At 36.2% G+C, this 27,220-nt stretch overlaps 1 protein-coding gene across 4 annotated transcripts in view; it reads right to left on the bottom strand.

Annotated features, from left to right (window-relative positions):
- LOC131664602 (actin-related protein 1) overlaps positions 1-27,220 on the bottom strand; it is a 462,784-nt gene that overhangs the window by 321,936 nt on the left and 113,628 nt on the right. For all 4 annotated transcript variants that reach the window (XM_058935868.1, XM_058935859.1, XM_058935850.1 and 1 more), the window contains one exon: positions 26,423-26,487. Coding sequence is in view for 1 of the 4 variants with exons in the window: in XM_058935843.1 (XP_058791826.1) it covers positions 26,423-26,487 (65 nt within the window). In the remaining 3 variants the exon portion in view is untranslated. The remainder of the gene's footprint in view (positions 1-26,422; positions 26,488-27,220) is intronic.

Consider the following 27,220-nt stretch of genomic DNA (forward strand, 5'->3'; position numbering starts at 1 on the left):
CCGGCCTGCGAGTTTTCCTGCACCGCCTTGGCGCAAGTTGGACAAATTTGAAAAACGAATCCAACCCTGCCACGCTCCTGGCAAACCGGTGTCTGGTGTGCCTGGTTAAGGGGTTAAGCGGTCGTGAGCTCTCCACAGCCGGCGTATTCGCGCTCTGATCTTCTCCACAAGCTCCAGGGGGTCTCTGTTGCTGCGGGTTTGACTGATCAGCCGTCGCAGCTGCAACCTCGCCGCTCTCCTTCTTGCTCCTTTTCACGACGGCACTGCGGTTCTTTCGCGAACTTTTCTTTTTCGGCTCTTCTCTTTCACAATCATTTCCTTTATTCTGCTCTATCACGGCTACTGACGCCCCTCTCGCATTTTTCGGCGATCCCGAATACGCAGCCGCTGAAATCATCTTTTCCGCTCCAAGCTTCCAACGCTCCAATTGCTCATTCATTATCTCAAACTTCGCGCCTATCTTCTTAAATTCACGTGTATCTTTAAATGTCTTGCTACCCAGAAACTACTTATACTTCAGATGCAGTCCCTCTATCAGCAAAGCGAGCTGTTTCTTCATCGAAGAACGCGGATTAAAATGACGAATGATGCACTGGAACGCGGCCACGTACTCATTCAACAGCTCACCCCGACCCTGCGTGCGCGTGGCGAGCTCGTGATACAGATCCATACGATTCAACCGCTTAAAAAACTCATTCTTAAAGTCCACTATAAATTCGTCCAGAGACTTCCACGACTCCTCGTTATTCTCTGATCACAACGCAGCCTTACCCGCGATCGTAGTACTGATGCTCTCCAGTACCTCCTCATCGATCAACCCGTAAAAGCTCTGGCACTTTCGCAACTCGACCAGGTATTTCTCTGGAGAAAGGCCGCCCTCCTTCGTGAACTTTACCGGCTACGTCACATCGCACTCACCGCATCGAGAGATCCGCCGTCGATACGCCTAATCGCGCGCGCCCCGGACTTCCTCAGGAAGGCTCGCCTCCCAGCCGGTCATCGACCCGAGCCGCACTCCTCATAAACTTCGGAATCGGAGGAAAATCACTCTTCATCGTCACTCTCCGGTCCAGCCAACTCCTCCTCGCTGCGCTTAACACTGCTGCGGGTCGCACCCGCACGGCTCGTAGTCACCGTCGTCAAGCAAATCGCGCGCGCACCTCTCTTTCTGCTCTCAGAGATTGAGGCGCCCGCGCTGCCGATCGCTTCATGGCTTCTCGGTCGACCCGATATACCGTGCTCTCGGATATCTGTTGCCGAACCATTTCCCACACCTGCCTGAATGGACCGTGTTCCTCTCTCGATCCCTCCTGTTTCACGGGCTCGCACTCCCCAGCGTCCGCTCTCATCTCCATAGGAGCGAACACCTCCGGCAGATTAGAAGCCCTATAAAAGGACTGATGCGCCGGAGTACCCGTATCCTTCTCGCCTATTTGCTCCATGCGCTGCGGCGGGATAACGCTTACAAACGTCTCCGACCTAGTCTCTCACCGTCCGCGCCCCAGTGACGGCGTTGCGACCACCGCTTCTCGTCATACGACGATCTTGTTCGATTGCAAGTCGCACCCGCTCAATATTATCTGCGGTTTTTGTCGTCGAAGGTCGGCCGGAACGAGAATCACTATCACCAGAAGTGCGACCATCCTTGAACCGTTTATACCACTTTTTTATTCGTGTTTTGCTCATACACTTGCTTCCGAAGGCCTTTTGCATCATTTCTATAGTTTCCGAACTCGTTTTTCCGAGTTGAAAGCAAAGACACGCTGCACATGAACTATACGTCCGGCAGGTATCAGTAAGTAACCAGTAGATTCGTGAGGCTTTACTGTTGATGTTTCTGTCCGGTAGAGGTCGCTCGAACACTATGGCGCGAAGATATAAACGTAGGCCCAATACTTTCCGGACAGACCTCGTACATAACTATTTTATTTTTTGATTTTTCATTAGTAAAAATCTTTTAATACAATTTTTTAATGCATCATTTTATGCAACTGAGCTATGTAAACTAGTTATTATTTTATTTAAAGTTACTTTATGATTAGTTATTTTTGGTTTTCCATCACTCATTCTCTTAGATAAAACATCTTTAACTTTTTGAACACCATTACTTTTTAATATTAATAACAATCCATCATAAGTAATGTTGTTACATGCCATTCTTTTTACCATATTTTTTGAAACAGATCCTTTAAGTGAGGTTAGATGAGGTATATTTTTTCAATTATTGTAGAATCTATTTCTGTCTTAAGGTAAAATGAAAAAGTCTTTTTATATTCTAAAAGAACATCTTCTTTTTTAAAATGACGCATCAAACTGTGTAAAGTTTTGACGTCAAATATAGCATCATGAAATTGTTCACTACAATTTTTTGGTAAAAACTAAGGTTATTAATTTGAACATTCCTGAACCCTTACGACCAGGTAAAGATTTCTTTAAAATTTAGAGTGTATCTGTAAATCCTATAACTTTTGATACAGATTGGATCTTTAATTTATTTCTTACAACGACTTTGACAAATTTCTTTGTAACAAACATAGCATTGTGTGCTATTTGTGGATGATGGAAGGTAACTCTTGGCCATTAAGAAACATTTTATTGACATTACCATCACTACTTATCTTAGCAGTAAGGCCTGTTAGTTGTGCTGCATCATTACTAATTGATTTTATAGCAGTAACATAAACATTGAAGCAAGAATCATTATGAACAGTAGCAATTTGTAGGATTTCATCTGCATCATTTAGTCCACTTGTTTCCAAATTTGCAAATTCAAAGTATACTAAATGATAATCAGTTGATAAGAATATCAATCCATCACTTTCTATTGCATTATCAAATTCAACGTTAAACTGATAAGTTACACCTTCGTTTCACTCACTCGACTTACGAAGCTCTTCTCTCTTTTTCTTTCTATCTAATCTTTTTATGTTAGCATCTTTTGCACTAGCTACATCTGCTCTTTTTTTGTATTGTCTACTTGAACTACGTGTTTAATTTAAATAGATGTAGCTAGTATTTCCAATGAATTTCTGATTTTTATGAGACAACTTTTACCATCATTTTTTATGTTGACAGCTTATGCGACTTCGTAGACAGCAGAAGCTGATCTACTTAAACAAATATATTTTTAGGAAGGATATGAGCAAACTCTAAAGTGTAAGTTCTTTTCGATGCGACGCCAAACCCATTTAGATACCAGTATGGATGGACAGGGCATCGAAAGAAGCGTGAGATGTCAATGGCCTCAATATCCTGAAGCTTTTCACAGAATATTGCATAGCTTACCAAAGTGGTTGCATCGAGCTCGCTGTCCCAATCACAGCACAGCCTTAAAGATACGTTACTGTATAAGAAACTTAGCTCGATCAAACCAACCTAGCGAACTGAACAGGCGAGCAACCACTAACAATAGTCCCTACATGGTGGTTGGTGATTTCTAGCTAGTGTGTTAGACCTGGAAGCAGGTCTGCATCTCAGACTCAGCACCGTAATCTTCATCCTCGGAGAACTGCAGGTCTCGAATGTTAATATCTGAGATATCAGATAAGAGAAGCGGATGATTCGCCGTCCTCTTGTCTAGTTTTATACTGACAGAGCTCAAGATACCGACAAAATGATTACATGCTTCCAAGGCTGAAGCCAGCATATCCGGTCTACAAGGGCATCATCCGCATAACTATTTACCTCAAGGATCGAGGAGCCTCGAGGAAAGATAGCCTACTCTAGTAAGTATGACGAAGCGGTCGGATATCTTGGAATGGAACATAAGTGGTACCGCAGATGTTAGTGATAAGCTGATAATGTTTATTGGCTTCATCAGGTGCAGCTTACCACAATACACGCAATCAATTAGTATTGTCTGGATGAAAGCCGAATTGTTGAAGCATCTTCAAAATGTATGCTAAGAAGACAAAACGATGGAACCACCGTGAGTCAAAACGGTAGCGACGTCGGTTTATAGTTTAGGCCCTAGATAAAGATAATTATTGAGGGGAAAGCCACTAATTACAGCCTGGAATATGTTGAAAACGACCTTGAGCTTTCCATTATGGTCGTCCTTGAAGATAGCATGATGAGGGATGTAGTAATGGTAAGCCGAGTCCAAGTCTGTATCCGGAATTTGCTCCATGTGCTGAAGACTCTCTTCTTTCCTCATAAAAGCCGTGGAAGTCTGTTGCTTATCTCGGTTACGTTGACAGCGCCATTCGCAGCTGAGCAGATTCGATCTGTGGATGATGTAGGCAACAGGAAGTCGAGGAATTTGAAAAAATGGTAAACGAAGAAATGAGTGCATTGGAAATGGTCCTCAGTTTTTTGTTCCTCGGGAATGAGTTGACTCGGAAAATTCTACAACGTTGATGGATTGTGCTTCGACACTCCGTGCGCAAAGTACGTTTTTTCCACACGCTTGATAAGAAACAAGCGTTGAAAATCGTACTTTTCAAACGTTGTATAAAAAAATACGGTATGACACATGTTCGGGAAAAAGTTTTTCGTCTTATGTGCCTTTCCGCCCTTGCTTTGCTCGGATGTAAACGTCACACACGACGAGAATCTATTTTCCTGTACTTTATCTTGTAACGTACTATTATTTTGTTTTGTATATTAGTTTAACTTCTGCCATTTATTTGGCCATATTTCTTCATGAACGCAAGTGTTTATTATATTTACTTAAGACGTAGTTACATGATATACCATTGCTTTTAAAACTTTAGTGTTGATTCCTCTGTCTCAAACACTCGTGCCTACCAAACACAATAATGAAAGAGAGAGAGAGAGAGAGAGTAAGAGAGGGGGGCGCACTGCTTGGCTTATTTGGTAATAAGTACTGTCACTGTAGACAACAATGCCACCGGGCGAACGAACTGGTGACAGCTTCTAGAGGCCTTGGCTATGGCTGTACCTAAATTAGATACATATATTTAAACGGAAAACTTAGGTATTCACGATCGGTCTTGACTCTTGTTTTTTTCTTACCCTCAGAATACATTCACCTGATCCTTTACGTGGTACGCGTTATACACAATGGACTATTTGTGCGATCGGACCGACATTGAGCTAAAGCAAGACTTCTTATCTCACAATTAAAACTAGTAAGTAGAGAACGAATGAAACAAAAAATATTAAATGAAAATATTATACATGAGAAATAAAACGAAAACAGACAAGATATGGAAATAACAACTATAGAAGAATGTAATGAATTACAAGCTTTATTAAAAATAAATTATTAAACGAATTATACAGAAAAATTAAAGGAAAAAATGAATTATTCAATGAGTTACTGATGAAAGAGTGACAAAATAAGAATTCAAATATTATTGGAAAAACATATACCATTGTTACAACAATACCATAGCAAAAGAGTCAAGCTTAACAACTAAAAAATCAAATAGCAATGACAATACAAGTCTGGAAAATACAATCATCAGAAGCCTAAATGCAAATTATAACGAACTATTAACTTTTATAAGCAGATTAAAAATTAAACATATTATAGTAGTATATACAGAATCCTAGAATCTAAAACATTACAAATTTTTCAACATGAAAGGATATATTTTGTATCATAACAATACTAGATTGAATAAATCAGAAGGTATGGTATTATATGTCAGTGAGGATCTAACAAAATACTAAAATAATAGAAATTAATAAATTAAAATTTGTTCACACAAAAATCACATTACTAAATAACAAAGAATAACAGATAGTGATTTATAGATCACATAATATGCCTAAGACAGAATTTTTAATGAGTATAAAAAGTTTCTTAAAACAAAATAAGAAAAGGAATAACAGTATAATAGTAGGTCATTTCAATCGTGATGTACAGAGTAAAGAAATATTAGATCAAGAATTATTGTAAGTATTATTAGAAAATAGATCTACGCAGGCTTTACCAGTATTACCAGACTAGTTCTACACAGCAATAAAGGCAGCTGTACAGATAATTTTTACATTAACCTTGAAATGGTAAAACATAAAACTTATATACTAAACATTCCATTTAATGATCACTATTTACTGTTAAAATCATTAACCCTCAACTTGCACACCTCATTTTGGCCACGCAACTGCTCGGTGGGGTAAATCTACCCCAGCCCGAAAAACATTGAATAAATCAGAGAATTTTAGATATTTTGCTATGAAAATTTTTTCTAGTATATTTCAAACCTTTTACTACAAAAAAAAATATTCACGTTAACAATTTTTAATGTTACACACACTGAAAAAAATTGTTCAAAAAAAAAAAAAATTTCATTTATTGTTAAAAATTGTCTGGGGTAAATCTACCCCATATAGCAGTTAAGGGTTAAATAATGTTATAAAAATAAAAAATCAATTCCTATTTCATAACAAATTATAAAACGAAAAATTAATGACTACAACAAATACAATTAACTAGTATGAAATAGAAACATTAGCCGATCCAAACCAGGCGACTAAAAAATTAATTGATAGTATTGAACTGTGTATTAAAGATCAAATAAACAAAAATATTTGTTTTTAAATTTTACTTAGTTAAATCCACTGAGAGTTCGCGAAAGATTAGTATAGAGAAGGAAGTAGGATTAGTGCAATAAATTGACAAGGGTGCTTGAAATTCTATTATATTTAGAAACACGCTAGGGCGTGACCCACTACAGCCGCGTATGGCTGATTCCAACGCTTCACGGGCTTGCACTACCCACACTCTTTCTCACACTCACACACAGTACTAGCGTACTGCCCTGATCAAAATGAACGTAGCTAAGGTAAAACAGGAGAAAAGACTGAGCTAACACTTAACCGTGCAGGATTGAGAAGCGATTCTCTCGCTGTCTATCGACAGACTAACTCGCTGTGCCCTGTCAGAAAACGATGTCGAGTTCTCTTCCTTTGTCGCCAAGAAAATTAAGGGAAAGTTTCGGGTGTTTGGGTCAGTCGAGTCGCGCCAGACGTTATCGGCTTGTCATCGCAAAGTGTTGCATCTGCTCGACACGTGTGCGCACCACGACTGACAATATGTGCCACACCTGTACCCTTTTTGCCGAGTTTGTCTCGCGGTTAAATTTTAGAGATTAGTGCTCGTCGACCACACAGCACTTTCTCCTTTACAAATTACCAATACAATAGGGTAAAAGAGAAATGCTGCATCTCTGAAGAATATTAAAAATAATGACAATATGAGACCTAGAAAAGAATGGATAACTAACGCATTATTAATATCATCTAAAACAAAAACAACTATATAATTCTTGGAAACAGAGAAAAATAGGACTCCGTATTTAAAAAAATAAAGTTAATGTTCAAATGACTTGGAAACTGACTATCAAAATCAAATGTAAGTCATCAGAATATCTCCCTTTTAGAGTCCAGTAATTTTCGTCTGAAACATTTTTCGCTAAACATCACCTTGACAGAGATATCCGAGTGTATCTATTAAAATAGACTACCTTGTGTATGTATATATGGACCGTTTGCCCGTTTAGCACGACGCACAGTGGAAAATATTGGACAAAATTTTCACCACTCTTCAATTTTCATGTTATCGCCATAATTTTTTTTTAATAATCTCATTATATACTAAAATTTTATAATCCAGTGAGGTTTTTTAAGAAAACCTTTTTTTTGCTTAGAAAACTAGCCAACATCTCTTTCGAAGAAAAAAATTTTAGATACTCAAACTTCAGTTGTAGAAAAAAATTTTTAAAATACATCCAATTTAAAAAAAGATAATTAATATGACCCTTGATGTTATATCTGATATTTATTTTGAAAAACTCTTTTTTCACGTAGCAAAAATAAGAAATAGATTATAAGCTACTCCACATAACATGTTACACCTAAACCATTAATTTTAATCTACAAAACCTAAGCTCAAAATCAGTAGTTTGGAAACGGAAGGCTTGAAGGCCTAGGACTTGGTCGAATAAGGCTCAAGTAAATACAGTTGAAGAATTTTCATAATATTTCTTAATAAATTATAGAAAAAATAAAATTTAAAATGTTTTCAGTAAGCTTTGAAACCCATTATTTCTAAAACCTAGACCATTCCTGAACCATAGGCCCTTCGAGTTCCATACATAGAAGCCCTGCATCCTAGAAACCTAAACTACTAAACTTTATACACACTAGTCCTATACACTCTAATATTACATCTTCGAGCCCTCGCTTATCAAACCCTGGAGACTCAAAACGGTATTTTCAAACTTGTATATCCTTGAACCCTATTTACCATAACCGTTGACTCTTGAACCCCTTTACACTTAAGTCCTATAAACACTGTAGCTGTATATTTGACTCAAAAACCTTACATTTATAATATTTGAAAGTATATATATAATTTGAAAGTATAATGATTGACGGGATAAGAATATTATGGTATATTTATACACATATGATGTATACTTTACTCTTGGTTCTTATAATTACTTATTCACCAATAACACAGATCTGCAAAATAAAAGGTTGTGATTGTTGTTGGCCAACGGAAAGTCATTTTCGAGGTAATTTTTTACGTAGGATTCGAAACTGGAGTCAGAATTTATCCATCACGTCAGATTTTTTAGATATCCTAACCTAAAAGGGCAAAAAAGGCAGTTTTTTGGTATATTTGAGGTCTAATAACAACGCGAAAAAATTATTTTTCTGAAAATAGGGCAAACCATCTGAAAGGTATACCCTTACACTTTAAAGTCCCTATTTAAGATTTGAGATATCTTTTTTTTTCATCGAGATATCGTTGATTCGAATCAAATATTTTAGCAGTCTCGATACTGCTATTTTCCCGAATGCGCAAATATGGCTTATACAAGGCCGAAACCTCAGGCACTTATACCCTAAATTCCATAACCCTCAACGATACCATAGCCCCAGATCCTAAAATCCCTATTTTTTTAACCGTCAAACCCTGTAACCTGCGACGCTATAACCGTAGACCCTTATACCCTAATTTCCTTAACCTTCGAGCCCTGTAACCTACGACGCTATAACCTTAGACCCTTAAATCCATATTTCCTTAAACTTTGAGCTTTGTATCCTACAACGCTATAACCCCAAATCCTTATACCCTAATTGCTTTAACCCTCGATCCCTGTAATCTGTGACGCTATAACCCCAGACCCTTGAACTCTAATGTCCTTAATCCTTGAGCCCTGTAACCTGCGATGCTTATTGGGTTAGTATCATAACCTCGTACATGCGATAAAATTACCTGGTAAGCCGCTTTCATTGTTGTAACGTTATTCACGCAAAGTTTTTCTAAAGAGTTTCCAAACACCATTTTCACGGCTACCTTTCCAGGGAGGATTTATCGGCGAACAGTTTTCATGAGTCGTTTCCACGACTCTGCTTTTGTTGAGTTCTTCTTCAGACTTTCGTATCAGCCGTTTTCACGGCTAGATGCTGTGTCTATCCTCATTCCAAGTACGGGTACTAAAAAAAGGTACGTTCCAAGCTGTACCTTCCGCGACCACACAGTACACAGTATGGAGATCCAATCGCTCTCCGCCATCTATCGCTCCTGCCTAGCATCAATCTTCTAATCACTTTTCACCGAAGCTAACCATCCCTATTTTTGTTTCTACATCTCTTGTATATCCTCTTACGCTCGCAAGTTATAAAATCTACGGGGGTTATAGCTGCGACCACCAGTAAAGCATCTTTAGAAACCATACAGTATGCATTTGTTTCCCTCAGGCCGCCTCATCATTAACCCTTTGCGGCATACATTTTTCAGAGAAACCAGTTTTCGTATAAATTGGCGACAAAAATTTGGTGTATATATTTTATTTTATTGAAAGTTGGTATAAAAGGGTTTTTGGGATCGCTGATCACGATTCTGAACTCAGAATTCCGAAATTCAAAATGGCGGTCAAAATGACGGATTCAAGATGGCGGCGTAAATACAATGTATATTTTTTATTTCATTGAAAATTTGTATACAAGGGTTTTTGGAATCGCTGATCACGGTTCTGAACTTAGAATTTTGAAATTAAAAATGGCGGATCCAAGATGACGGCAAAAATTTGGTGTATATTTTTTATTTTATTGAAAGTTGGTATACAAGGGTTTTTGCGGTCGCTAATTATGAATCTAAACTCAAATTTCCGAAATTCGTAATAACGAATCCAAGACGACAGCAAATATTGATATTTTAGAATTTCTTCTGAAAATGTGCATGTAGAGGTTTACGGGATGGGTGATCATATTTCTTAGAAATTTCCTTTCTTTCTGCGGAAAGTTCTGAAATTCCATATTTTTAAAAGTCAACTCCTTCCATCAATAGAGGCTGTAACAAACCGTCATCTGTTCAAATGTTGTAATTTCTGTATGCTGGTACTCCATTAGATCCAATGCCAATTCAGTAAATCAGAGGATAAATCATTACCAAACTTACTTGACTTCAATAATCGTGAAATTATATACGTATACATAAGAGTAAAAATATAGCAAGTGTTAAAAATTCTTTCAGTTATATAGCACATCGAACATTTCAAGTTATCTATTGGAGACCGATGGAAAAACAATTTTAGAGCGATAAAATAGATTCGTACGGATCATTGTAGTATAATACACTAAAATCTGTTGTGAGTTGCAATTTTCGTAAGAGCTTGTACCGATCCTGTAGAATGAAAAATTTTTTTTATCTAGTAGTCGAGTTTTTTTATAATTACAAATATTAACGTATCTCATACAAAATGGAAATCGCTGATATTCCTAGCGACACGGAGTCAGTAGATGGACTTGTTGATTCAGACCAAGAGGAGGATGATATAAATGTAGAAACCGAAGATCAGCTTGAAGAGAATGAAGGTGACAGCGATTCAGATGAAGATCAAGGAGAACGCTCTGGCAATGAAGTATGGAAGAAAAAAGGAAAAAATAGAGGCGATGATCAATTCACTGCTGATTTCGGACCAAATATCCCTGAAAACGTAAAATCTCCACTAGATAATTTTTGTGTCTTTTTCCTGACGACATGCTGGATTTACTAGTTCAGCAAACAAATAAATATACACAGGAGAAAACTCAGGAAAAGCAATTGATCAAAAAAGAAGAGTTACTGATTTTTTTAGGAATTAATATTCTAATGGGAATAAAAAAACTGCCTTCTTATTGCGACTATTGGTCAAGTGACCCAAAGTTGAAGGATTCATATATAAGCTCGCTAATGCCGGTTGTTCGTTTCGGATTCATATTAGGTAATTGCATATATTCGACAACAGCACAGAACCTAAAAAAGGTGAGCCTAATTATGATAAATTGTATAAATTGAGACCATTGCTGGATAGATTTCAAGAAACATTCAAAACTTGCTGGAAACCAAGCAAATATCAATCTATCGATGAATCCATGATAAAATTCAAAGGTTGAAGTAGCCTAAAGCAATACTTGCCAGCAAAACCAATAAAACGAGGATATAAATGTTGGGTTCGTGCGGATGAGTCCAGTTACGTATGTGAATTTCAAGTTTATACTGGCAAAACCGAAAGTTCTGAGAAACAGTTAGGAGCACGAGTTGTCAAAGATTTGACGCGTGAACTTGTTGGTAAAAATCACCATGTGTACTTTGACAATTTCTTCACTGGTGTCGATCTATTAATTTCACTGAAAGAAGACAAAATATTTGCTTGCGGAACTGTACGTTCCAATCGTACTGGGTTACCTAAATCTGTAATGCTTGACAAATAAATGAAACATGGACAATACGATTTTCGAACGTCTGATACTGGTATTACTTGGATAAAATGGATGGATAAGAAGGTGTTTGTTTCCTGTCAAATTACCATGATCCATCCGAAGTGACAACAATAAATCAAACACAGAAAGATGGTACACGAGTGCAGGTAGATTGTCCAGTCATGTGCTCTGATTACAACAAATACATGGGATTTGTCGATAACTTTGATCGTTTGTAATCTACATAAAAATAGATCGAAAGTCCAAAAAGTGGTGGCACGGATTATTCTGGCATTTCATTGATCTATCTATTACAAATTCATTCAACATATTTTCAAAAATAAACGCTGATAATCCTATAACATTGAAGAAGTTCAGACTACTTTTAGTGGATCGATTGGTTTCTCACAAATCTTCACAAACCACAAGTTTCTGTTGAAAAAAGACGCTCTCTATCTGCTCATATGCCAACACCCATTGATAATTATAGGAGATGCGCTCACTGCAGTACAAAAACAAAAGATGTGCGAACTAAATGGTCATGTAGTACGTGCAACGTACCATTATGTTTACAAGTAGACAGAAATTGCCTTTTGAAGTATCATTCATGAAAGATTGAAATGAATTAGAAAGCTAAGATAATTAAAAAATTGAATGGTGAGAAAATAAAAATATAAAAGTGAAAAAAACAAAAAAAAATCAATCTAATCTTGGATTCACTATTTTGAATTTCGAAATTCTGGATTCAGAATCGAGATTAGCGATCCCGAAAACCCTTGTATACTAATTTTCAATAAATTAAAAAATATACACCAAATTTTTACTGCCATCTTGGATCCGCCATTTTAAATTTCGAAATTCTAAGTTCAACATCGTGATCAGCGATCCCAAAAAACCTTGTATACAAATTTGCAATGAAATAAAAAATATACACTGAATTTATGCCGCCATCTTGGATCCGCCATTTTAAATTTCAAAATTCTGAGTTTAGAATCGTGATTAGCGATCCCAAAAACTCCTTTGTATAAATTTTTGTAAAATTATAACTGAAAGTTTCTTCAATAATGAATTTTGTTTATAAATAGGGCTGTTTTTTCGTCTTTGTTTAACAATATTAACAAATTAATAAAAGTTGTGGTACCAATTGGCGTAAATTTCAATTGTATATCATCCTATAATCGTAAAACAACAAAAAACTAAGGGTAAATTCATCAAAAACTATTCCAAAATTGCAAAAAATGCTATGAAAAAAGGTGGGAATGCGTATTCCCACTGTGCCGCAAAGGGTTAAAGCTCCGTCAGACTATCTCAGTACTTATCTCCTCCACCGCAGCGGAAAAAGGAACGTAGAGTTTAAGTTATAGCGTGGTAGCTTGCAGGATTCAAGGATTGAGGATATTATGGCAAAGGGTCTGGGGATATAACGTCGCAGACTGCAGGGCTCAAGAGTTAAAGCAATTAGGGTATAGGGGTCTGGGGTTATAGCGTCACAGGTTACAGGGTTCGAGGGTTAAGAAAATAGGGATTTAAGGGTCTGGGGCTATGGCGTCGTAGTTTACAGTGCTTAGGGGTTATGGAAAATAGGATATAAAGGCGTGAGGTTATAGCCTTGCATGTGCCATATGTGCGCATCCGGGAAATTAGCTGTTTCGAGTCTACTAAAATACCTGATTCCAATCAACGATATCTCGATGAAAAAAAAGATATCTCAAATCTTAAATATAGAATTTCAAGGGTGAGAGTATACCTTGCAGATGGTTTGCCCCGTTTTTAGAAAAATAACTTTTTCGCGTTGTTAATGGCCTCAAATATACCAAAAAACTGTCTTTTATGTCCTTTTAGATTAGGATATCTAAAAAACCTGACGTGATAGACAAATTCTAACTCCAGATTCGAATTCTATGCAAAAAATTACTTCGGAAATAAGCTTTCGTTGGCCCACAACAAAACCATGCAAATCAGTGTAATTCATTATTAATAAATAAATAAGAAATAAGTGAATAATGACATAATTTAAAAAAAAAATAATTTAAAATAACTAATAATAAATACATGACTTCTGTTTAATATAATCAGGCTAATATTGCTTGGTTTCGGAAATCACCACTAGCTGGCAAAGTCTTTTCCTATAACCATAAGTGATAAAAAACAATTTAGTTATAAAGGTAGGATGAATTTCGAAATTTTTGTAGTATATAAATTAATTAATCCTTGGTAAAATTTTTCAATTTTTTTTAAAGTGAACAATAACTTTTCATTTTTTAAGCAAATTTCTCAATCCAATAGTCCTTTTAAGGATATTTGGTTTTTTCAGGATTCTTAGGGGGGATTTTTTCAGGTTTTTGTGTGATCACATTATATACAAAATGTCGTTAAATCTCAACTTCTCGCATTTATGTAATTTAATATGCTTCTAGTATTAATACATTATACATTGAGTTACTAACGAACGATGTGTAATAAATATATTGTAACGTGGTTGCTTACCGTTTAATTATTTTTTATTAAGACGATCGCGTAAATACGCTCGCAATCACCTATATCAAATAAGAAAATCGGAGAGCAAGAGGGAACGGGTGTCAGTCAACCAACTAACTACGAATACAAAGAGAACGCTCCGAAAGTACTTGTTAATATCATGTACGAAAACTCTTTATTATCTCTTAAAATGCTACATTAGAGTCGGCCCGCGTGTTTATGTTTACATCGGCGCTCGCTCGACAACAACATGCAGTGTCGGGGCGCTCGCTGCTCTTTGTCCGTAGAGCTATTACATGCACGCTTCGAGCGCGAAAAATTAATTATTACGTATGCAGTCGCGACCGCGAGATTAAGCTGGCCAGCTTACCTTTATTCTGCAGACGCACGAAGACAAAACTGAATAATTTACACTGCGGGAAAGCCTGTCTGTTTTTTTGTCGCGGATCACGAATTCGTGCGCACGTGGTTTCGCCCTCGATGGCGAAACCTCACACACACACTCTTTCGATGTCGTAGGTATAATGGCCTTCAGCTGGCTCAGGTCAGCACTCCAGATAACTCGGTGGCGACGATCGCTGATATTCGGCTCTAGTTCGGACACTTCTGTCGTAGAGTTCGATCTGCTGGTTCACGTATCGGCAACTGGCGTCGTAATCGCGGGCGAGCGTGATGATGGTTAGTCCCTCACTGGTTCATGTTCATTCGCGCGCGTTCCGTCTGCTCGCGTGCCAAATTCCTTCGTTACATTTCTCGTCTCCCCGGTAGGTGCTGCCCCCGCAGACAGCAATTATGTTAGATTATTAGCGCTAATTTGACGTTTACCGTCACAATATACACTAGTGGAAAAAATTAAAGGATCAAAAAAAAATTCCAAATTTTTTGACGCTTTTTAACTGGCTGTATTTCCCATGAAAATAGTGGTACTAGAATTTAAAAAAAAACGTTTTCAAGTTTGAAGTTTCTAGTTTTGAGATCTCATAATTAAAAAATTTTTCAAGCAACACGTTCTGCTCAATCCTCATGAATACCAAAAAAAATTTTTTTATTAAATTTTTTTAGTTTTTTTTTTAGTCTACAAACTTGGAAAAAATTTTTCTAACTCAGCCACTATATGGATCAGATAACTTGTTTATACAGCTTTAATTTGCATTTTAGAAAAGTTCAATACTCCCACCTCTCGCTGAGATATCGAACTTTGAATGGAAAAGGATCTTTTTGACTTTAACCATCAATATCTCAGCAACCGCTGATTGCACAAAAAAATGAAGGTAGGTTTTGAAATCTTGAATAAATTTCCCAAAAAACTGTACTACTGTTTTTAAAAAAAAATTTTTTTTTTTATTCTTTACATTAATTTGACAAATCAAGAAAAAAAGGGTATTTGGTGGCTTTTGGGATAATCAAGCGCTAAGTTGGAACTATCGAGAAAACTAGAAATGTTAAGCGTGTCTTTTATAGTTCAACATGCCCACAATAATCTCACAAAGTTTCAGTTCAATCGATCAAGCCGTTTTTTCGTTTTATTCAATTGAATTTTTGAAAAAAATTAAAGGGTCACAATTTTGACTTTAAATGATTATAATCTTGAAAAAAACGCAAAAAAAAATTTTTTTTTTAATTTTGAAACATTTTTTTTAATGACTAAAAAATTTTTTCCAAGTTTGTAGACTAAAAAAAAAACTGAAAAAATTTCATAAAAAAATTTTTTTTTGTATTCATGAGCATTGAGCAGAACATGTTGCTTGAAAAATTTTTTGATTATGAGATCTCAAAACTAGAAACTTCAAACTTTAAAACGATTTTTTTTAAATTCCAGTACGACCATTTTCAAGGGAAATACAGCCAGTTAAAAAGCGTCAAAAAATTTGGAATTTTGTTTTGATCCTTTAATTTTTTCCACTAGTGTATATAAATTATCTGAACAATATAAGAAAATGATTACAAGTCATCTGGATAAATATTTTATTCCTAAGTACAAAAACAAATGGAAGGATGCTGACCGGAGGAAACATGTTTTTATATAAAAATATAATAAATTTTACAAGGAAATTGAAAAAAATTACATTTTCATGCGAAGAGTCACCTTCTCAGAAGACAAGGGACAGTAGTTCTGGGCATACTTGTCTACTAGATATTTCAAATATTCTTGCAGTCGGCCGACCTCGTTCATCTTATGAAGAAGGATGCTCAAAGACGAAAAGAGGATACGTTTCTAAGCTTTCATCAGAACATTCGAAAGAAGAATTATCTTTAGCTCTCAAAATAAAAGACAGTTTTAATAATGGTGATGAAATGTCTAGTAAAAATATTAATAAAATTTTAGCAACGTACTACTGTGGGCAAAAAGTAAGGTGAATTTTCAATTTAAACTTCGCGGGCTTAACATTTCGGGCTAGTTCTTTTTTTCTTGAGTTGGTAGGACTGCGAATGACATCTGGGACAAATTTCATGTCAATGTCATCATCAGTAATATATTTACGCTTGTGTTTACCAAACGACCAAGAGTGCATGTTTCGATTTTTACAATGTCTGATTTAATTGAGCAAAGAAGTGCCATCAAATTTTGTTTGCGGAATGAAATTTCGGCTGCGGAAACGTTGAGGATGTTGCGGAAGGCCTTTGGTGATTCTACCATGTCGCAGAAAAATGTTTATAAGTGGTACAAAGACTTCAAAGAGGGTCGAGAACGTGTTGATGACTTGGAGCGCTCCGGACGATCATCGACGTCAACAGATGACCAACACGTCAATAAAGTGAAGGAATTAGTGCTCGAAAATCGTCGGTTGACTGTTAGAGACCTTACTGATATGATCGGAATATCAGAAGGATCTGTGAAAACAATTTTGAAAGACCATTTGGGCCTACGAAAAGTCAAATCTCGTTTGGTACCGAAAACGCTCAATTTCTTGCAAAAAAGTCGCCGCGTTGATGTGTGTGAAACAATGCTTTCTGACTATCAGGACAAGCTCAAATGCATGATTACGGGAGATGAGACTTGGATTTATGCTTACGACCCTGAAACAACCGACCAATCAAGCGAATATCGTGCTAAAGGCGAGGCCAGACCGAAAAGAGCACGTCAAAGTCGTTCAAAAATCAAGGTCATGATGACAGTTTTCTTCGATTTTCGTGGTGTGGTGCACTATGAATTCCTTCCACCCGGCCAAACTGTTAATAAGGAATATTATTTGAGCGTTATGCGTCGTTTGCGTGAAGCAATTCGTCTAAAAAGACCAGAATTATGGGCCAACAACTCTTGGTTTTTGCATCACGATAATGCACCATCTCACACTGCACTCGTTCTTCGTGACCATTTCGCCAAAAATTCGACGCATATCGTTCCGCAACCACCGTATTCGCCTGATTTGGCTCCGTGTGACTTCTGGCTATTCCCAAAACTCAAGAGACCACTCCGGGGAACGCGTTTCGAGTCGATTGAGGAGATAAGAGCTGAATCGAAGAAGGCGCTGATGGCTATACCGGAAAGGGACTATTTGGCATGTTTCGAGGATTGGAAAAAACGTTGGCATAAGTGTATTTTATCGGGAGGGGATTACTTCGAAGGGGATGACATTGATGTAGAAGAATAAATAAAGATTTTTCATTTCACAAACAAATTCACCTTACTTTTTGCCCACAGTAGTATATGGATTTAGATCTGACTAAACGCAAATATGAAAAGATAAGAATCCACAACTTGATCTTCATAGAAGCAAATTATACTCTCCATATTCCATAATTGTAGATGAATAAAGAATAACCAATTCTAAAAAACGTTTAATATTTATGGGTAAATGGGGAATGGATGGGACTTCTGGACAACAAACAACAAGGCAAATATGGAAGTCTATTGATCTAGATAGCTCAAGCAGCGAAGATTCCGAAAATGAGATTATATCATCTGATGATGCTGTCTACAAATGCAACTTTAGTTCGAATGAAATCACAACCATCATTTATATTATAGACTCGACCTATTAGTTTTACATTTACAAAACAAACTATTGATGTAACGGAATAAGACCACCAAAAAATATCAAAATTAATTAGTAAAATTAAAACTTATGATTTCCAATTTTCAAATAATGTACTCGTATTTGATGTGAATTTAATGTGAATAATGTGTTTGATTCGACCTTAAATGTAGCATGGTTAATGATAAAACTTGTATTATATTAATTAAGTAGGATTCTTCTAATTATTATAATCTTTGTGCTGTTAGTCAAACGAAAGTCAACAATATAAAGGATGTTTTGAAGCTCACTTATAATAAAAGTAATTATCAATTAAGTTTCTCTGTCTTGCACTGCTGGATAAGGTTTATGGAATACATGTTGCACATTAGTTACAATTTAGACTTTCAGAAATCTCAGGTAAAGAGGTAAAAATAAAGAATTGAAAATGGAAAGAAAGCATGTAATTCACAAGTCTCTCAGAATGAAATGTGGACTATTCGTAGATGTAGTCAAGAAAGGTACAGGAGCTACTAATACAGGGAACGTTGCACGTAGTTTTTTTGCTCAATGAAAAATAGTATTGGAGATTATCGGTATCGATTAAAACCTTTTAACCAGATTATATGTACTCCTTCAAATTGTATCAAGGACTAATCCAATTAATATTCATAAATTTGAAAAATATTGCTTATTGCGCCGAAGAATGTGTTAAAGTTTACCCAACCCATGGTACTACATGCCACTTTCTGTCTACGAGGTGCTCATACATGGTTGCGATATTATGAGAGAAATCAACAAATCAATTAAGATACTTTTCAGAAGAAGCCCAAGAAACAAATAATAAAATATTTCGCAGAGCTCGAACTTTTCATAGTCGTATGTGTAACAGGACAAATACTAATGAAGACATTACTTACTATTGCATAATCTGATTGGACCCAATAGTAATTAGCAGTTTGCGGGACACAGAAATGAAAAAAACTATTGAACTATGCAACGATTACCGAAAATCGTTCGACTCGCGTAGGTTAATAAAGCGGCTGAGCGGAATAGCCGCGATCGGTTCGAGAGAGAGAGAGGGGGCGTAGGGGCAATGACCGGGAGGGGAGAGTTCGGTAGTCAGTATGACTGTGTCACTCAGTCCGGCTACATCGAGCTACCCCTTTTGAGCTGTCACCGCGTTTTTGTGGTTGTGCGAGAAAGGAAGTTTCCCCGAGTGTTGCAGAACTTGAGCGTGGTGTGCTGAGTGCGGCGAGAGCAGCAGAAAATCCGGCGAAAACACCACGACAGGCGGCGGAGCACAGCAGCAAGCAGTCTTACGAGCGCAGGAGCGGTTATCCCGCGGCTAGAGCGTCGGATACGGTTGGCCACCGTTATCCACAACAACTCCGTGGTAGGTGCACGACATCATATATTTATTGTAATTGGCGCGCGACCCCGCGCAGCGTGCGCGGCGGAGTTATAAAGCGTGCGAGTATTTAATCCGCGACGATCGCGAGTTTTTCTCTCTCTCTCTCCCTTCGTTTATATTGTCAATCGTATTTGCGTGCGCGAGTCTCTCGGCAAATCCCTCCCGTGTATCTGATTTGATTTAATAAAGCGAACAGTAGCTATTCGTAACAGAATTATTGTTTTGTCTTTCCTTTGTCCGGAATGCATGTTTGTTGACATTCGATTCGAATAAGCCGGTAGCATAGCGCGGATACCGATAGAAGCGAATTGCAGACCGAGTTTCCAGCAGCGGCCGCAGGAGCGCTGCTAAGCAAGAGTGACAGCGCCGCCAAGTGGCGAGTTGGGGAACCCAACTCGGATTGGCGAGGGAACTCTGCGCAGCCGCACTCCCGGACAAGGTAGGTTAACGTGCTTACGGCACGTAGCTAACAAGGCGTCGTTTGATCGAAGTAATACAATTAATAGGTCACAGGTTAAACGGCAGCCTGTTACAACTAATACCAAAAGCTAGACAAGTTATTAAAAAATAATCTAAAGTAAAAAAATTTATGATTTTTCTTCTAAATTTATTTACAAATAAAATAAAAACTGAAAAATAAAAAGAACAAAAATCATGCATATCAAATCAAGTAAAAAAACAACAAAAAAACGAATTAAAAACTAAAAAAAACGTTATAAACCTCTTTGAAAACTGCTATCTTGACACAGTAAAGGGCTTCATTCTTAAAGAAAATTAAAAGCAATCATATTAGTGTATAGAGTTTGAGGGACCAGAGTTTGCAAATAGGATCTGAGATTTTAGGGTATGTATCGAGTCTAAGACTACGAAGTAAAAGTTAATGTTGTAGGTTTAAGGAAACTGAAGTGATAAGCCTATTAAAGCTTCTTCAACTGTATTTGCTTGAGTCTTATTCGCCCAAGCCCTAGACCTTCAAACCTTCCGTTTCCAAATTACTGATTTTGAGGTTAGATTTTGTAGATTAGAATTCATGATTTAGGTGTAACACGTTATGTGGAGTAGTTTAGAATCTATTTTGTACTTTTGCTACGTGAAAAAAGGGCTACCTCTAATGTAAATAATGTTTAAGGCTTTTATGTTTTCAAAATAAATATCAGATACAATTAGTTAATTTTTGTAAATAAATATTAATTAACTTTTTTTTAATTTAATGCTTTTCAAAAATTTGTTTCTACATCTGAACAAAGAGTATCTAAAATTTTTTTATTCAAAAGTGAGTTTCGATTCTAAGCAAACAAAAGGTTTTTTTCAAAAAACCTTACTGGATTATGAAAATTCAGTATATAACGAGATCATTAAAAAAAAAAGTTATGACGATAATATGACGATAATAAGTTATGGCGAGAATTTTTCTAATATTTCCCACTGTGCGATGCGGATGTGTACGGGTGCCTATTCCAAGACATACTTGCACCTTTAGGTTAAGTCTGATATATCTATATGTACAATAATTTGTTCCTGTAGATCTTATTCTTTTAATTATTTAATTTTTTTTTTTCATTTTTCATTTATTATCTTAGACAACGGTCTTTTCCTGGATAATTGCTGAGACATTTATTATCGGTACACGTAAGTATTGGTGGTGAATCTTCAACAGTCCTTCTAAGAATAGATGTCGATTTTATCACCTCACATTTTGTGTGTATCCTTTACGACGGTCTTTTTCAGGATAGCTGTTCTCTTGAGGCATTACACATTCACGAACCATCGATTAGTTTTTTCTACAAGGATCCTTCCCTGGATACTTTATTGCTAGTCGTGCTGGCTGTAATCAAAAATTTGCATGATGTTTGTGAACCTCGATTTCGACCATTGAAAAAGTCTTTGAGTACTTTATACTGCTTCTTTGGGTTTACATAATAGACTATACCTAATAGCTTCTCTTTTGAATGAAGCTTCTGATGCATTTGAAGAACATTTAGCATGCACTGTTGGATGACAATACCGTCCTGCCTTGACATCAAAATTTCTTTCGTGATTAACAAGATTCACCATTTCATATTTATTTTTGAAATGCTGCTTAGGACCATCACTAAAATAAATTAATTTTTTTGGTTTATGATTCTGTTTAAGGTAGGGAACCAATAACACAGGCCAACAAGATTTGATTAAAGTTGAGACCCAGAGACCAGACCTAGTATACCCGAAGGAATTTTATACGCTGAATCTGAATCTGGTCTTAGAATCTAGTTTCTGAGATATCTTAACATGAAAGTGCAAAAAAGACTGTTTTTCGCTGTTTTTGAACTCTTCTTACATCGCTAATTCTATTTTAATCAAAAACTGGATGAGCATTCGAAAAGGCAAGTTGTCTACTTTAAAAAGCACTACATAATTTTTCCAATTAAAATTTTTAAAGCCGAGATATCGTTCTTTGAAATAAAAAATAAAGTGTAGGATTCTTGGAATTTGTTCTGGGGGTTAGCCTGTCATGGGTGTTAGGAATCTAGGGTTCTTGAGGTTTAGATTTGACGTTAACCTGTCGGAGTGTAAAGAATTCGTATTATTTGTGACTTTGAATGTTCGCAATTCTTGTTTCATGCATGTTTTACGTTATTGGATAACTCAGCAATTGGGATTCGTGATTTGACGCCAAAGACATTTTGAATTTATTAATTGCTTAAGATTGTAAGTATTGGCTGAGTAGATTGTATTATTAACTGGAATTTTCAGATTATATATAAATTATTAATCTACACACACACTTTTACACACCTCAGATCATTTTTCATGTAGTTTATTGTACCATTGAAAACTCAAATTTTATCTATTTCAAAGAACGATATCACCGCTTCAAAAATTTCGATTAAAAAAATTAGGTAGTGTTTTTGAATGTAAACAACTTTCCTTTTCAAATGCTATTTCCAGTTTTTGACTAAAATGGAAATTAGCGACGTGAGAAGAGTTCAAAAACAGCGAAAAACAGTCTCTTTTGCACTTTTAGGTTAGGATATCTCAGAAACCGAAGGTGATGGATCAATTCTGAGGCCAGATTAGGATTTGACGCATCAAATTCCTTCAGGTACACTATGTCTGGTCTATGGATCTAAAAACTGTCGGCCTGTGGATATTTCTTGGATAGTGTAAATAGCAGCTGTGTCATGCTTTTTAGACTCGAAAAAAAATATCAAATTTTAATTTATACTAAAGCTTAGAATTTTCAACATAATAATAAACTATTGGAAATACAATAGCCTCATCATTGTTAGAATGATATGCTTGTGCCATAAATTTATAATTTTCAAAAAAATCTAAAACAAATAACAGCTCTCCAGGTTTCAAATTACTTTTCTACGACTCATAAAATTCCGCTTGTTCTTTAATAATAAATGAATGAGTTTTATAACGAGTCGCATTCTCGTTATGTCTCTCTCTCCCTGCAGCCAGTTTATTTATTAATCATATTTATACCTTACCATGCATTATAATAATTTGTAATTTGTAGCGCAGTTGAAATGTCAGCGAACAAGGTAAGAGTCCAGCCCTACGTTCTATACTATCGATAGTCCTTAGCGCGGATGTCGCGGAGAGACCGCGATTGCAAAGGGGAGAGAGAAAGAGAGCGCGCAATGAGGCAGTTGGTATGCGAGCAGAAACAAGTGCGGACGCTAGCATAGTTTGACAGCAACATCTTTTCTTTTGCGTTACGAGGGACTACGAAGGAGTAAGCGAACACGCAGTGGCGATTGTACGAGTCCGAAGATCGCCAGTGATAAGCGAAGACACGTAGTTGACGCTGACAAGAATTCCGTCAGCTTTTTTTTTTTTTTTTTTTTATTTTAACGTCGCTCTATTTATGCTTCATCAGTGCTAATCAGCGACGGAGGCTTGCAATGTGTTTGAGAACAAAGCACATGAAACTTTTTTTAGTGGTGCTTGTATCACTCAGCAGGAACTGGGAATCGAACCCGGGCCTACCGGGTGCGAGTCCGTCGCCCTACCGATCGAGCCATTGCAGGCCTCATTCCGTCAGCTATAAGGCTAAGAAGCGAGAACGTCCGCATGAGTGTAGGCCAGGAGTAAGCGTGGTCGCGATCTATTGTACGTGCGTTTCTGCCGTTCGAATAACCGACGACAACTGCTGTAAGTACCTGCTCGATTCTTCTCTCTCTCTCTCGTTGGCTCTCTCTCTCTCCTATAGCTTGCTAACCGCATTCGTTGCTCTAGTCTTTCGCCCGACCTACGCACCCTGTCATTTTGCTCGGCATTGCGTCTTGCCTCGAGCCGCTTTAAGCGAATCCGTTGTCTGATCTTGCTCGGTCGCTAACAAGATCGGCGCGTTGCGTTTTGTTGTCGCCTTGTTCGCTGCCGCTCACATTTCGTCAATACGCACGCTTGCATGTATTCGTGTGTGCTTAAATATACGATTCATTTCTACTAAAATCCGCAGTGTTTTATTCCGATACACCTGCCTTAGCGCATAACCATTTCGCAGCGAGACTCTTTATGTTCTAAAATAACATTTTTCATGAGGACTTCGACAAATCATTTTTTCTAAATAATCTTTATAATCCGATAATCCAAGTTCTGAATCAGCTGTTAGTTTTTTTTAGGTCAATAGCATCAATCATTAATTTATAGTTTTCGTGTATCGTGCATACACAAACAGTGTGAGTACCGCTGGCACCGGCTAGAATGTAATTTTCTGGGCGCAATTGAGCATACTTGCTAAACCTCGCCGGTGAATCTTTATGTTCTGCTATATAAGTTGAATAAAGATCTTTAAGGTCTAATAATGGCAGGTGTTTTTGTTCATGAGTGCGACTATTGGCAGTTTTAAGAGATATAACGTCTTTTATTCCGGGTCTACTATTCGAGATATAGAAATCTATAATTTTTTGTGTAACTTTTGAATGCAAACCATGACCTTTCTTTTCAGAAGTTTCGGCTAAAACTTTACTCGAAGATTTTAAATCTTTTGATTTTTTGACGAAATTCCAACTGCAATTAAACTCTTGGGCGATTTTATTTGTGCTTCAACTATCTGGAGCTACAGTGAGGATATGTAATTTTAAAGGATCATTAACTTCTAGTGAACTGAATTTATCTTTCAAACCCTGTAACATACGAGGGGGGGGGGGGGGGTCAATAAGTCTTTACAAAAAAAGGAAAAAAATGTTTTGCGTTGTAATTTTTTTTTATTTTTCAACATAATCTCCTTGAAGCTCGATACATTTTATTAAATAGCCTTCCAGTTTTTTTAAGCCATCAGAAAAATATGATTTCTGATAACCCTTAAAATAGGCATTTGTTGTCCAGTGATCGTCTGGCCCTTTTCCAAGTAATCGATGTAAGGAGTTTAATTTTATTTTGTCCTATTATTTTTAATGTGTAACTGTCTTTTATCATTTCATTCAACAGTTTTTCTAACGGACGAATATCCTCTACATTGTGGAGAAACATCGAAGAGGATTTGTTTCTCAGCGTATATACCTCATTATTCATGATATTTTCTAACGCATTTTGATTTTCTTTATAATCATAAAGTAGCTCGTACTAATTTTTTGATTTGCTTAGCCAGTAATCAGGTAATTAGGCTTGTAATTTTTTATTCATATTTCAGTTATTTGGCTGTTTCACGGTCATTTACCACTTACAATTTCCAGTTTCTATTGTTGTTATTAAGAAGAAACATGTCTTCTCCTATCAGAGTAGCTATTTCGGCCGATATTACATTTCCATTATAAATTTGGAGAATACTAATGGAATACTCAACTATCACTGCATTTAATTGGCTAATACCTTAGCTTCTCAGGTAAAGCACAGTGTTGGTATTTCTATTTATATCAATGGTCGAACACTAAATACCGCTAATTTTAAAACTAAAGACACTTTACATCTAAAAACTTTCTCTATCCCTAACTACAGGATACGCAAAACAAATCACCCACTCAACAAAGCACATGGAGGTACTGCAATCATTATCAAAATAAAAATTAATAATTACGTTCACGCACGCATCATTCATATTTATTTACAAGCAACCAATGTAATCATACAGAACAACAAAAACTCGAGCACAATGTCAGCCTTTTACTATCCCCCAAACAAAACAATAACAAAAGAAAATTGCACAGACTTTATTCACTCATTAGGAAATCATATTTTAACGGGAGGTAATTATAATGCGAAGCATTCGTGCTGGATAGATCACCAGTTGCAACCTTTAAATGTAGAATATTTTATTAAATACTACTCAAAAATAACTTTATCCTAATATTTACCGGAGATCTGACATATTGACCAACAGATGTGAATAAGTTATAAATTGAATTTACAACCAAGAAACAATATTATTAAGCTTCAGTTATTTGTTCATAACCAATTTTTGTCACCAAGATTTTAATTCTTTTTAAATATTTATGGTGTAAAAGTGAATAATTCGAAGAAAAACTAGAAAAATTTGATTATCTGGTTGATTTTAGTTTTGTAGTTCAAAATGCCAAATTAAAGGTTGCCTAAATACTGCAGTTATTCGTAGTATCTCATATTTTTATAGTTTATTTTCATTAAAAAAGGCTATGCAACACCTATAATTTAATTTTAAAAAAATTCAGGAACAATATTTTCCTATTGTCTTTTTAATTGTAAATTCAAAATTTAACTATTTTTTCCACTTCAGAAATGTATTGATTACAAGAAAAGATATTTAAAAGAAATTGTTTTTTAGGGTGAATTTTTAGGGCAGTTCCTACATTCCAAATATATTTTTTCGTTGATAAAAAAAACGGATATTTCTTATCTTTCAATGTATTATAACACATTCGAGAATCATGAAGATCGATGAGTTCGGGATGGGGTCCTTATAAGTGAAATAATTACGTACAGTTATATATTTATAACTTACTAATTAGGAAATCTGCATTTAGGCACTTGATCACCAGCAAAACCAGCCTTCACGACACCAGAACCCTGTAACATTTTTTTTAAAAATGAATATTATAATTATTGTAAATGTTTATATTTAAAATCGTATTCAAATGTCAAGTGAAATATTCATGGAGAAAACAACGCTAAATCAAAATATTTTACTTTATGCATAGTGCAGCCAATTAAGATTTTTCTACCCTCTATTCTCACCGTATACATTTTGCAAAAAATACGCTATTGGAACATTATATATTTCAATACTTTTAATTTATACCTAAATGGCTAAAGGTGTCTAGATACAGATATACCTATTCAAGATGTGAAGCATTAGAAGATTAATTTTTATATTTTTGTATTTTTTGGATATCCATAATTCATTTCATTTAATTTTCTATATTTATGTATTGTAACGGGTAAACGGTTAATTTGTGTTAGTTTGCGTAAAGGCACTACCGCATAAATATGGGAGGGCAGGATTGATCGGGACACGAACCGAAAATGGTTGGAAAACGCGCAAATGAAAGAAAAAGCGAACATGAAATTTTTATTTTATTGGTATTTATATATAAATAAAAAATTCTTGTCTTGGTTATACCAAGGCACCATATTCACCGGATATGGCCCTCTGCGACTTTTTCCTGTTCTCAAAACTCAAGAAACCCATGAAAAGACGGAGGTTTGGAACGATTAAGATAAAGAAAAAATCGCTGGAAGAACTCAAGGCTATACCAGAAAGTGCTTACCAGAAATGCTTAGAGGATTGGAAAAAACGTTG

This window comes from Phymastichus coffea, unplaced genomic scaffold, assembly GCF_024137745.1.
Source record: "Phymastichus coffea isolate CEN01 unplaced genomic scaffold, Cenicafe_Pcof_1.1 PCOF00003, whole genome shotgun sequence".
NCBI lineage: Eukaryota > Metazoa > Arthropoda > Insecta > Hymenoptera > Eulophidae > Phymastichus > Phymastichus coffea.